Here is a 13700-nt window from a genome sequence, read left to right as displayed (position 1 = left end):
ATCAATTTCCATTTTTATTCTTTAATTTGCTGCTAAGCACATGTATGTGCCCAAAGCACATGGAGCATAAATGTAGTTGCATATTTGTAGTATTAAATTATTTAGTAATAAAATAAAAATAATCATGTTGTTTTTTAACAGAGCAAGGGACAGACTGTAGAATGCTGCAAGGCTGTATTTTTATTTTCTTGCATAGAATTGAAGTCTTTTATGTTCACAAAAATCCCCCAGGATAATTTTGCGTATCCCGACCCTGCCATGCACCTTGGGCTTTTATCTCCAAAATCCCCCTCCTGGGATGAACAGAACTAGTGGCTGACCTGTTTAACCTGCAGCCCGTGGCTCCAGATCCTCTCCAGCAGGTCACAGAGGCTGGCGATGAGAGTGTTCTCTTCCACCCCCGTGATGCTGACCTCCCCGTGGCCCAGCTCCACCGCCTCCCGGCCCATCTTCTCCACCAGCATGCGCTTCGTCTGCACAAGAACAACACAGCACCCGATGAGCACGTCTTTGCACGTCCTACCCCCGACATGAGCCCTTTAAAGTCAAATGTAGACACCTGTACACGGTGGACTGATGTAGCAATCTGTGTCAGATCAACTCAACCTACACCAAATCAAATAAATATGGATTCTGGAATATGGAAAGATGGAAAATATGATAACATTAAGCTACGACAAGGCAGGTAGACAAAAGGAACAGAAAAATTTAACTGGAAAGGTGGTTGAACATTCTCGTGCAAACACTAGGGGGGTGCATCTCTCCTTTATAGGACGATCAGATACGTATCTAGATACATGTGCTACGATACGATTCGGGGACGATACGATTCGGGGACGATACATTTAAATAAAACGATGCGATTCGATTCAATGTTCTAACAATCCGGTGCAATTTGAGGCAACATGATTCAATCCGATAGACACATTCGTTTAACGTTAACATTAATTTTCTTTTAATTAAAATAAGCCTTCTATAAAAGAGACATTTCCTACTTTCAAATATATACTGTATATGGTATAGGGACCATGGAATTTTAGGTTTTTATATTTATTTCTTTATGGCATGGGGAACAAATGGAAGACAAATTTATAAATTTAGAACTACATGTCTATTTATTTGTTTATTTATAGACTTGATCACTGTCCTACACAATTTAAAAAAAATAGCGAAGCTTTTGTCAATATTCCCCTCCTTTTTATAAGAACCAAAGGAGTTCCACACGTTTAATCTCAGATTCGCCGGTGCACTGAAAATCGTTTCACTGTTTACGGATATATATGGCTGTTTTTCGTACACTCACAACTCCGGTTGTTAACTACTTGTGAGACGGAGGGCGCGCACGTAGACGCGTGCTCAAACATACACCAACAAACACACACGGATCCGCCCACTTCCTTAAGTTTCATTTTCCGGATCCGTATGGAAATGGAATGAAATTAGTTGACAATGCTTTCTTAATATCAGGCTAAAGCTTCACTGGACAGTGAAGATTCGCAACGTTTAAACCGGTGCATCGACAGATTCTTGTATCGATGTAGTCCCATCTGTGCTAATCCAACCGGATACCGATTCGTATCAGTGAATCGTTACACCCTTAGTAAACACCTATAAAGTTTTCTTATTTACCCAGGTAAAAATATGTATGACTTAAGCAACATAGCGTGGTCTTGCATGCTGGATGGGAATGGGCCCAAACCTTGTTTCTGCACTCCTTAAGCAGTCCCTCTACAAATTTCCAATTGGTATGAGCAATGACGGAAGGGGAGAGGTTGGACAGTTTGGGCTGCCTGATCGTGGTTCCCAGGTTCCTGGCCTCCTGGATGTACTTCTGATGATGGAGGTGGAGAGAGAGCGAGGTAGCACAGGAATATGATCAACAGAAAAATCAAGAAATACTGGGACAATTTAAATAGGAGATCACTTGGCAAGCAAATTCGGAAAAAACACAAAGGGAGGTACACAGGTTCATATGAATACCGGTAGTAGGGGAAGCCACAGCACAGCGTACAGTGTGAAAAGTAAGGATAGGATAGGATAAATAGGATAATATCAAGGGAAATTATTCAGAGTAATAAACATTTATTAAGACCAGCATCTGCAAATGTAGCATCTACAGTGTGTTCTGCACTGCAGTAGTGTAAGGCCTAAAAAAAAAAAAAAGTTGGGTTCCTGTTGGTTGTCAGTGAGGTCATGGGTAGGTAGGGATTATTTATTTTTTTTCTTTATTTTTTGAAGTTCATAAAATAATTTGGATCGCACATAAATTGACAGGGTCGGTCGGAAACCGGAACCGAACAATTTTTTTTTTTAGGCCTAATGGGCCTTGCAGGCTTTTCTGTAATTTCCTATTGGACAAAGCAGCCAGCTACTATTCCCATGGAAGTCCCTTGAGGGACTCTAATGATTGATGCAAACAGAGTCTAGTACATCAGCAATCTTCTGTCTTTCTCTCATTTTCCATCTAGAGCTCTGCAGCCCGCCTTAGACCTGTTAATCAGACAGCAGGCTGACATTTTATAAGCTACATATTTCTTTTGACGTTGCAATGGCAATATGCCAGTTCATAAATTCCATTTTTCATGTTCAAACATATTCAAAATAGCAATAGCCATAAATATTATTCTGGTTATTAGTAGTTTGTAGTCTGTAAAGTTGACTTTGTATGTGCATGTAAATGGGCATATGCATGTGCGTGTGCGTGTGCAGTTGTGCGTGTGCTTGTCTGCAATCAGCGCGCTGCAAATAAGTCAAGTGGTTCACAATGCTAATGTGAAAACAGTTCATTTGGTTGGAGTCAGCATACATAGCACTCCGATTTTCTTTTTCTTTTTAAACTAAATGCTAATTAGCAAAAACATGTTTTGGCCAGTTTCGGTGTTTGACAGTGGGGACTGGTGGGCTCAAGCTTTATTTTTGGCCCGATGCCAACCTCTACTCCCCTACCAACTACAAAACTGTAAAAATCCAGATTTCTCTGCAGTGCCAGCCAAGTTAATAAGGTGTGAGAGGGATAGGGTTTAAGGTAAGGTAAACCTAGCGATGGAGTGAGAGGCAGGAGGGAAAGAGCAAAGTGCTGGGTGGGGGGGGGTGGAAACAGGCCAGACCGACACCTGTCACATACCACATCCACAGAGACAGCCTTTAGACAGGGCTTGTAGGCCTGAGAGAGCCAGTAGCAGTCAAGAAACAGCAGGAGCTGCAGCTCCGGAAACAGACACTCTGCATGCTGAGTGCGTGTGTTTTTGTGTATGCACGTATGTGTCTGAGAGAGGGACAATGTAAGAAACGAGGATGAGTAAGTCACAGGACACTGAAAACCCAAAGAACTTAACAAATAAACACTCGGTTGGTTAAAGATTGGTTAAAATAATTGCAAACGTGCACTACAAGTCTTGCCAAACAAATGCATGGTACTCAGAGATGGTTAAAAGATGGGTTACAAGAATTGCACACGTGGTCTGAAAAGTCTTTCCAAAGGAGAGCAAAGTGTGGTCAGAATAGCAGAGCACACCATGTACAGTGTGCTCGGTATAAAAGGGTTGGCTCACCTCTCTCTGGTCATTATCTAAATAGAGGTGCTCTGCGTGCTGCTTCTGCCGATCCCTTCTCCTCCACTGGGCTGGGGCGCTCCTCTTGGCCCACCTACAGCACAAAGCACCGCAGTCAGCCGAGATGCACCGACCTACGCATTACCAACAAGCAACTGCATCGGCAAAACTCCAAAGGCAATTGTAGGTGAGTTGAGCTGACTGGCAGTTTGAGCGATTTCAAATTTCAATGAGCCAGTTAGAATAACACCTTCAAACAGGAATCAGTGCCTTATTTATGCAGTATTGAAAGATGGCTTATAGCTCATAGAGTGCTGAAGCAAAACACTGCAATGGCAAACACATCCCCTCGCAGATTACTTTGAGAAATAGCCCCCCCCCTCCCTCATCCTAAATAAATAATATTTATTTTGCAACTGTATAATGAGCTATTTTGAATTGAAAACGGCACAGGGGTGCAAGTTTGCACCCCTGATTGATTGTGGACTGATTCAGTGCACAATCTTTTCTATTCTATTCTTTCATACATCTCTCTCTCTCTCTCTCTCTCTCTCTCTCTCTCTCTATATATATATCTATATCTATATCTATATTTATATATAAATATATATACATTTATATAAATATATATCAATATTTCTAGATATGAACAAATATAGCTATATCTATATTTATATGGAACATTACCAGTGTGCGAAATACCCAGTTTGAAACGGGGGGGGGGGATCACACATGCATCGCCAGTCGTTTTCTTTTTGCCATGTTTGCAATGAACAAATTAATCCGGTCAAGTAATTATCTCGCCTATGCGCAGGTTGTAACGACGTGGTGCTGTGCCACCAGGAGGCACTGCAGACAGTTATGAAGAGAGTGATCCGTGTTAAGACGGGCAGAAGAAGATTCTGAAAAGTTTATGCGGATGCTTATCATTCACTTTTCTTGATACTTGACACTTGTCACTACGAAACCACAAATCCTTTCAGGAAGGTCTCACGAGTCAAGCGCCCCGTATTTCGCACACTGAACATGACCCAATCCAACAATTGTTGAGATGTGTTACTATAGTGGGGTAGTCACTTGTTGCTGGTGGGTCCGGCGGAGAGCACATCAGACTGCAGGCGGGGGAAGAAGCCTTGTTGGTAGCGGCCCTGGCCGATCCTCATGTCCAGCAGGTGGGGGTGCAGGGCGGTGTGGTCCATCTTCGTCACCCTCATCTCGATGGCCTTCTCTGTGGGGGATACGAGGGAGAGGGTCCATGAGTGGGGAACATCACAAGGCCAAGCCCAGACTTCTCTCTTGTTGGAACTATACCAGGTGTTTTTCAAAGATTAATTCACCAACGAAAAAAAAAAGGAGACTTTTGACTCATGTAAAGGGGTTGAAAGAAAACATAATGCAAATAGTATTATCCATGAGCGTGGTTTGAGTTCAATTGTGTGTGTGTACAGTATGTATGTATATATATATATATATATATATATATATATATACACGCACACACACACACACACACACATGTGTGTCTGTGTGCATTGTAATAATATGTTTATATATACATATATATTATATCAGTAATCAGAAGTGAAGACAGAAAAAACACAATTGGAAAGAAAGCACACCCATAACAAAGTACCCATGACACGTGTGGTGCTAGGAGGATAACATGCATGTAGTGTCACCATTTAAGAATTATATTCAACTGCTATGAATCCAGCTCTAACCAGTGTTTGCAACATCATACAATATGCTCAATGCTACAGAAACACACTGCATAAAACTGGTTTTCATATTTCCCAGTTAACAGCAAACTGCATGCTATTGCAAAACAAACGCCCAGACTGACGGCCAACATTAAAAAACGGTTAATAATATTTTGGTAAGCGTCATTAGTAAAACAGGCACAAAGATTCTGCTACCTTACAAAGAATGAGATGAGACGTGAAGCAGCCTCAGCTTTGCTAGGCTAGCTAGATAATCCTATTTGGAATTAAAGGCATCTGTGAGTGTTTTACCAACAACGCATAGCAAGCACACCCAAGGGCCCTGCCACCAAGTGATATTAAAGGGATAACAAATTATTACGAATGGGGGCTTCGTCATCGCCTTGGTCAATGGCGTGTGGTCCAGGGGCCACAAAATCCAGTTTTTCAAATCGCTTTTTAAGCAGGTTGTCTGAAACAAGAACAGTCCATTCATTCACAAGAATAGGCTGTGCATCGTGACTCCTTCTTTGTGTACTAGGGAGGAACGATTTGGGGAAATAATCTAATTGCGATTATTTCGTCTTCGATTTTTCTTTTTAAAGATCCTTATGTTCTGTACTATTCACTAGTAAACAAGCAATAAATCATTCTATAGGATGACCAACACATCATTGGAAGCAGTCAACATATAAACTGCCCTTTAGGCCAGGCCTATGTGTTGAGATGAATTGACGCATGAATTGATATTATAAACATATTTAACTATTGCATTGTAAAATAAAAAAAATTGATGAACCGTTTGAATTCGATTCATCGTTCAGCCATACTATATACTTCACAATGCTTTTTCTGCGGTCAATCGCAGACCGTGCATCCATTTGTTGGGCTCACCCGCTTCTTCGATGTTGGTGCACCTCTGGTACATGGAGGTGCGCAGGGTGGGGGTGCGGACGTTCAGCATGCGGATCTTGTCCACGCGGGCGTCGAACACCCGCAGCGAGTGCTCCTTGTCCTCCTCGTCGTGGCAGAGGATTTTGCCATCGATGAAGGAGGCAAACATCTGGGTCTCCAGGAAGCGGGACAGGAAGGGCAGATAGGGCTCAGGCTGGTCGGAGAGGAAGGAAGCCTGGGGGGGACCGCGTCACAGACGGAACGGATTAGTGACAGTCCATGCAAATGAGAATGGCCTTTCGAGTGCACAGCTCAATAAGGACTACAACCCACACATTTTCCATTTGAAAATGAGGTGGACGGGTTGGTTCACTGGTGTGAGGTTACCTTCCCGAATCTGGACATTATATAAAACAGTAAATAGTTGATTGAGTGATCCTAAAGGTACATGAATCTGACTTGATCAAAGGTAACCAAGTTGAAGTGGTCTACTACGGATACCTGAGTATCCTTTTAGACAAGGATAATAGGAATGTGTTAAAAAGGCTTAAACATGGTTATCTTTCCTCAGGAAGCCTAACCTCAAAGGTACCTGTTTTTGATGCTGTGTGTGTGTGCTGTGTTCACAACCTCAGTCAGCAACAGAAAAAGAATAAACTAACTTAACAAAAAGAGTGTCTCTATAATTAGCATGCCTCCTGAGACCCTAGAAAAAGTTTTGGATGTCATGACCAGTACAAAGGTAAAGACTATATTAGATCATGATATTCATGCAGTATTAATGGACACCAATAAAAAATTATAAAGTGGGCTTCAACAACAAGTGCTTTAAGTGAAAAAAGGAGAGGACACATATTGATATCATACTATGTGTCAAAATATGTGTACATACGTATATACATACAGCATGCTTTCAGAAAGTCCCATAGCATATCTTATAAACGTCCTGAGTCTTAAAATAAATCGCTTGCTGGTTTTAGTTACTTTAGTAATGTGTGCATGTAAAGTGAAAGTGAGTTTTGCGTGGGTTGTTGGAAATGTAGAATAGAATACAATTGAAGGTGGAAAGAAAAATGAAATATAGAAAGACAGATATGGTTGGAATGAAAAATAAGGCCTGTAGATCAATAGATTAAAGTTAGATATAGGTAGATAGTAGGGCTGAACGATTTGGGGAAATAATCTAATTGCGATTATTTTGAACAGTACGATAATGCTTTAATATGCGATTTTTTTATTTATTAAGCTCCTTCTGTTCTGTATTGATCATTTAAAAATCAATAAATCATTCTTTACTATGACCATCACAACATTCGAAGCAGTCAATATAAAAACTGCTCTTTCCTTTAGGCCAGGCTGATGGGTTGAGATGAATTTATATAACATCTTTATCTAACTATTTAATTGTAAAAGAAAAATAAATATAAATCTTACTGATCTCCAGTCAGTAACGGTAACAAATCACAACAAGTAAAAAATTTGCAGCCCTTGCGATTTGCGTACTACGTTCTATTAAATCGCGATTTCATTTTTGGATTTGATTAATCTTTCAGCCCTAGTAGATAGGCATTTAGTTATAGATTATAGAACAATGTCAGATTATAGATAGATAGAACGATGGATAGATTAGAGATCTATAGAACGATAGAACATTTGATCGATTATAGATAGATTTCTTCTAAATAAGTAGATAGATTGATTGATTAGGCCTTTAGATTATAGAACAATTTAAGATTATAAATAGATAGAACGATAGATAGATTATAGATAGATAGAACAATAGAACATTAGATCGATTATTGATAGATAGAACAATTATAGATTGAATAATTTCTTGCTCATGTCGCCTCCGCCTACATAGAATCAAAATAAGAAACTGGAAATTGGAACACCAAATATAAAAGGGTGGTTGTTGAAATGATAAGCAGTCTCACATGTCTCACATTTTGTACCAAATAAAATCAACGCTTCAATCAATGACTGTTTTGTTTTAATTCCATGCTACTTGAACTCTATACACTGTATATCATTCATTAAATGTATGTGCTGCTATGTTTCCTCTTCTTAACCTCTTACTTCTATTTTCTATTCTGTTTCACTTCTAGCTATAAGCAAGGAGAAGGGCTTTCAGAGGTTGCTAACGAAGCCTAAACGTGTTTTAGGAAGTAATTTGTAACTTTTTTTTTTTTTTTTTAGAAGGCACGGTTTTTAGAATAGCCACGGTGCGAAAATATATTATTTTAGGCTCTGCCAGCTGTGTTGTTTGTTTCACTATTTTAGGGTACTGAAAACAGTCCAGGCCTGCTTCATACTATTAACGTGGAGCTGTGGAGCATAACAACATAAGTGTTGAAGGTAAAGCCTGACCATATGCTCATCAAGGGTAAATTCAACAGAGGACGATCTTACCTTGTCAAAGTTCTGCATCTGGTCTCGGTTGGTGAACCAGGACTCCTTGTCCTGGCTGGGCTGGATGACAAACACCTCGTAGTCGGCAAACATCTGCGTGAAGCGGTTGGCAAACACCTCGCGCACCTGGATGTTGATCTGGTGCATCAGCAGCTCTTCCCGGTCGCACTGCACTCTGGAGTCCTTGTTACTGCTGGAGTCTTCCCTCACGTCCAGTTGCTACACAAAAACAACGACAACACGTATCATGAAGTCCTTGTTACAAAGTGTCTTCCGCCACGTCCATCTGGTTAACAACAACAACACATCATGACATTATTAATAGACAGAAAACACCATTTATACCCGATTTATACCCGATTATCGGGTATAAAAACTGTTTATCTTTCAGGCATGTTTAGATGTGAAGGCAAATCGAGTGATAGATTGTTTAGAGTCTGTTTTGTCTAAGCCAGGATTTTGAATGAATGAAGATATTCAGTTTTGCCCTATAATATAAAATTCATGAAAACAAATATAAACAGACTTTTATACATAATAGGTAGTCTAAATCTAAACGTTCTTCCAATAAAGGTGCTGCATTGGAAGTGAGATAAGAGTGCTGGCAGTGCTGGAGACTTTTAGCTGGCACTTATGACACTTATTTGCAAGTCTCTACAATTCAATTGACCTCAAAGACGAAAGACATTTTTCAAACAGAGGGGTGCATGTTTAAACAAAGTACATAGACACAGTACACGAGACAAAATACAATACAAAACAAGTCACACCTGAATATATACGTACTCATTCAAAAGAGGGCTTCGAGCTATCGTAATCATAAACCTCTTAGAGATAGCCCTAGATGGTTATTAGAATGAAGAGAGCCCCCCCCCCCATGTTATCTTATCGACTTGTTAGCGCAGGCAGCTGAAGGAGAAGCAGGGTCATGGGAAAGGATGTGAAGGTCTATTGTTCTAATTTATGGAGCAAAGAGATAGCTGGCACGGCACATACATTCCTTTCAATTGTCCTGATAACGTTGAAAGGATCACCATCACAGATGTCAATCAAAGAAGAAGCATATATACGATACGGTGTGGAAGAAAACAAATGAATTGAAAAATATAAACTTTAACAATCTAAATAATCCAGTTTGCACAATGTTAATGACCGACATGCTTTCTGATAGTATAGTATAGTATAGTATAGTTTATTGTTGTCATTACACATGTTACAAAGCAACAGAGCAACGAAATTCCCAGTAACATTCCGTCCACATTCCGTGATAAGACCAAGTTTCTGTCAGGCCTTGTCCAATGAATAGTCATGCAGATCCTTCAGTGGTAAAGGGATCAGTGTTTACATGAGAAAGACATCTCATGGTTTAACCAATGATGGTCCCTAAAAGCAAGTGCTTTACTCTACCTTGAATGGTCTATAGGACATTCCATGGACGACACTGACTAAGAGGTCACAATAATACAAACACCCTCTTAGTTCGCTTTTGGCCAGCCATGATGCATGATCCTCACCTTCTCCAGACTCAATCCTGTCCTCTTGACCAAGGCCTGCAGTCTTGCTATGGTCTCGTTCTCCCTCAGCAGGTAGGAGTTGAGGGGCGAGCTGGCCAGGTTAGCGTTGCGGTTGTCCGGGAACATGTCTGGGGCGCGGAAGCCCCCGCCCCCGCCCACCAGGAATTTGGCCTGAGCGGCGCTGGTGCGGAGGAGGTTCCCCTCAGGGGCCATGTCGAAGGACACAAGCACCTCCGAGATCTCCTGGATGAACTCCAGCTTGTTGGGGAACTGGGGAAGGTCCTCCGGCAGCTCGATGAAATGGTTGTCAATGTCCACAAAACACAGGTTGGCCTGTGATTGGGGAACCGCACCATTAATGAAAAGTATAAAAAACACATGACAACACTGTCACTGGTAAATAAAACAAAGGTTCTCTTATGCAGGAACCTGCACTTGTGTTGAATGTGTATATTGTGTGTATATTTCTGGCTTAGTGTCTTATATAGTAGGTATTCTTTTAGAGTGATCTGATTGTGATCTGATGATCCAGGATGTTATTTTTTAAATACATTCAACACAATAAATAGGATTTAAAATATGAACAAGAAATAATAGAAGAGGAAAGCCACACTATTGAACTTTGTTCCATTTATAGTGAAAAAGAAAATCAATAGGCAATTTTCTCCAAACAGAGTGAATGCATAATTGAACATCTTTGCACCAGTACAAACTGCTTTAACAAGGTCAACAGTTGATAACAACTGATGACAATTGATAAGAGTTCCTTTATGTGAAATGTTGACACACATTATACTGATGAGTCGTATTTTGTGTACTGCATTACTTGGCTTGTACTGCATGCAATGGCTTGCTAGAGAGCTGAGTAAGCAGTAAAAATGACATTAGTTTCAAATCATAAATAATTTATGATTTTAGACGGAGCATAACATTTTGCTTCCTGTACAAAATAAGAATCATGATTTTAAGATATTTATGGCGGTTACTGCCAAATAATGGCAAGGTTTTTTTTGGTTTTGATAAATGATCATGCAGCATTTTCTGCTGTATGAATTGATCAATGGGCCGGTCCACTGATCATCTATCCAGTGAACCATATGCGAGCTGGAGAGTTGATCGGTACCTCCTGGGGCAGCTCCAGGTTGGTCCTGTCATCTTGTCCGTTAGAGTGGAGCCCCATAAGGTAGGGCACCGGAGCGTCCAAGAAGTGCAGGAGGGAGGCAGGCAGGATGGGCACGTAGACGTGCTGCCACTGGAACGGGAACATTAACGCTGTGATGCTCTCTGCCACCGCCATCAGCCTGTGGTAATCTGTGTCGAGCACACAGAGAACACACACACATACAGGCAGACGCATGAATACGCACACACAGGCACAAACACACACACAGGTAACAGAAATTAGTAAGAGTGCGTGCTAGTCTCAGTGCTTTTATTCTGCAGTGGAGCATCCTGCGTGGATCTTGGAGACACCCCGCTATTGCTCTCAATATCTTCCTCATTACAGCATACACAAAACAAAATCGTGTTATACTATATATTGTAGTTTTTGTTTTCTTTTTTTATTAGAAATAAGGCAGCCGTGAACCCCACAAATATATTTCAGTAGCGTGAGAACTTTAACTTTCCATTACTGAACTACAGATACGAGAAGGAATGTAGGTCAGTGAGCAAGGCATACGTCCTTTGCTATGACTTCATGGGGTTGTAGTCACAGTAATGTCAAGTGTTCGTCATCCATGTTAACCTCTGTTTAGCCCTCTGTATCAGCATTTCAACTCTATCCAAAGTCCCCGTACCAACAGTAGTGCGGCCTTTAGAGGGATATGGTGCCAAAATAGATCCCAGTGCCTCATTCGGCCTTTCTCTTGAGCTCCACAGCAGTCTTATCACTCGGCCAGGCCTCATCCCCCTCCCAAACATGCCACAGCACCATTCCCAGAACACGGACAAGAATACTAATGCAGCGTTCTTCTTTACTACTACTTAAGCACAATAGTAAGTTCCTTTCTACTAAGCTCCTTTCTAAACACATGGTTGTAGTATAAATAAAACATGCGAATGATTTCCCAAACTTGCTGCTTGATGTTAATATTCAGGGACATCATCACTGCTTTGGTCTGACACATCAGGGTTGAAATAAATTGTATGCCAGACAGACCTGAGCTGTGCAAAATGATTGTGAAAGTAGGAACACAGTTTATCTTATCAGGCGTGTTTATAGCTGCAAGACAAATGAAGTGAAAAGTTTATAAGATGGGATTTGTCAAAGCCAGGATTCAAATGAGAACATTGGGTATTGCCCAATAATACGCAATTCTGTGCAAAGAAGTGTAACAAAAAAGAATCGGAAAAACACAATAAATAGAAAACTTAAACCTGCACTATGTGGGTTTCCCCTTTTGCAACCTCTACAGTGTTGTAACTACAGCTATATCTATATACGAGGACCAGATAAAACCCTGCATGGATTGATTCATGGATAGTACGCTTTATTAATGAGATACTTTCTAGTTCAGTTATTTTGAAAGGAGTCAATAGAATCAGTTGTAAGGTTCGATTTTATCGTTTTAAATTCAAAGTTTTTGGTGAACTACTTTGCATCTCTGGTGTAATTGGTTAAAAAAAATTATAAAGTCAGTAATTAACTAAATAACATATAAGTTATAATTTAGAAAAATTAAAGTCTACATGCATCATGTTTGTATGCTGGAGGTTATGGTCATGAATGTGTATGTTGAGGAAAGATTACAGGGAATCCAAGTGAATAGAATTTAGCTGAAACAGCTCAATTATAGCTGAATTCATTGATTGCACACTGTGTGTGTGTGTGTGTGTGGGGGCTGTTAACAACAGGGATACAAAAAAGCATAACGACTCATTAGCTCTAAGAGCCAAGGAATTGAAAGACTCTCCAAAGACATTTGAAGCAAACCCACAGAGACACAAGCCCTGCCTGTATTAACAAGGCATTTAATTCTCCGTGTCATCCACACTGAAGTGAATTCGAATCGGATGGCCACTGCTTCGAAATCCACTCCAAATAGGACCGTACAAAATGTTTGTGATACTCGCCTTGTTAGAACACTAACAAAATATTATAATATTACAATCATGTACCAACTGTGGGAAACTGCTGGGGAATATTATCTAAATTAGGAGCAATTTTTAGTACAAAATAAGTTCTCTCTTCCCAGTGTGCGCGTGCGTGCGTGCGTGCGTGCATGCCCCTGCCTCTCTCTCTCTCTCTTTAAGTGCTCTTCACACACTCTGCAGTGATGAGCCGCGTCCGGGGGAGGGGCGTTACGTCACCAACAACCAATAATAATCATGCTGCAACACTGCCATCCTCCTCGTCCAGGGGGTTGCCTAGCAACACCATAGCTTTGCCCCCTTAAGCGCATCTCTCCCCCCCCCCCCCCCCCCTCTTCCCCTTCCCCAACTCCCCCCTAAAGCCTCTGGCACTCAGTAAACAATTTACCTTTTCTTGTCCCTGTAATGGATCCAACCACTATGCCAGACTCCCCAAACAACCCCCACACAGTCACATGCTATCCAGTAGGGTTAGTAACTCTCCCCGTGTCTTGAGAAGGATATACTGTATATTCATAGGAATGATGAGGTTGGTAAGA

The 13700-nt window shown here is 40.9% G+C and overlaps 1 protein-coding gene across 6 annotated transcripts in view; it reads right to left on the bottom strand.

The window, feature by feature from the left end:
* dennd5a (DENN/MADD domain containing 5A) overlaps positions 1-13700 on the bottom strand; it is a 31175-nt gene that overhangs the window by 9004 nt on the left and 8471 nt on the right. For 2 of the 6 annotated variants that reach the window (XM_030376140.1, XM_030376141.1), the window contains 10 exons: positions 11192-11379; positions 10069-10401; positions 8555-8773; positions 6146-6380; positions 5634-5723; positions 4629-4779; positions 3552-3645; positions 3125-3265; positions 1700-1831; positions 321-473 (listed from right to left, as the gene is read on the bottom strand). In XM_030376140.1, coding sequence (XP_030232000.1) covers positions 321-473; positions 1700-1831; positions 3125-3265; positions 3552-3645; positions 4629-4779; positions 5634-5723; positions 6146-6380; positions 8555-8773; positions 10069-10401; positions 11192-11379 — 1736 coding nt within the window. The remainder of the gene's footprint in view (positions 1-320; positions 474-1699; positions 1832-3124; positions 3266-3551; positions 3646-4628; positions 4780-5633; positions 5724-6145; positions 6381-8554; positions 8774-10068; positions 10402-11191; positions 11380-13700) is intronic. The other 4 variants (XM_030376145.1, XM_030376146.1, XM_030376144.1 and 1 more) reach the window with 3 other exon arrangements.

Source organism: Gadus morhua, chromosome 14, assembly GCF_902167405.1.
Source record: "Gadus morhua chromosome 14, gadMor3.0, whole genome shotgun sequence".
In the NCBI taxonomy this organism is placed as follows: Eukaryota; Metazoa; Chordata; class Actinopteri; order Gadiformes; family Gadidae; genus Gadus; species Gadus morhua.
This window is presented reverse-complemented; position numbering and strand designations above follow the sequence as displayed.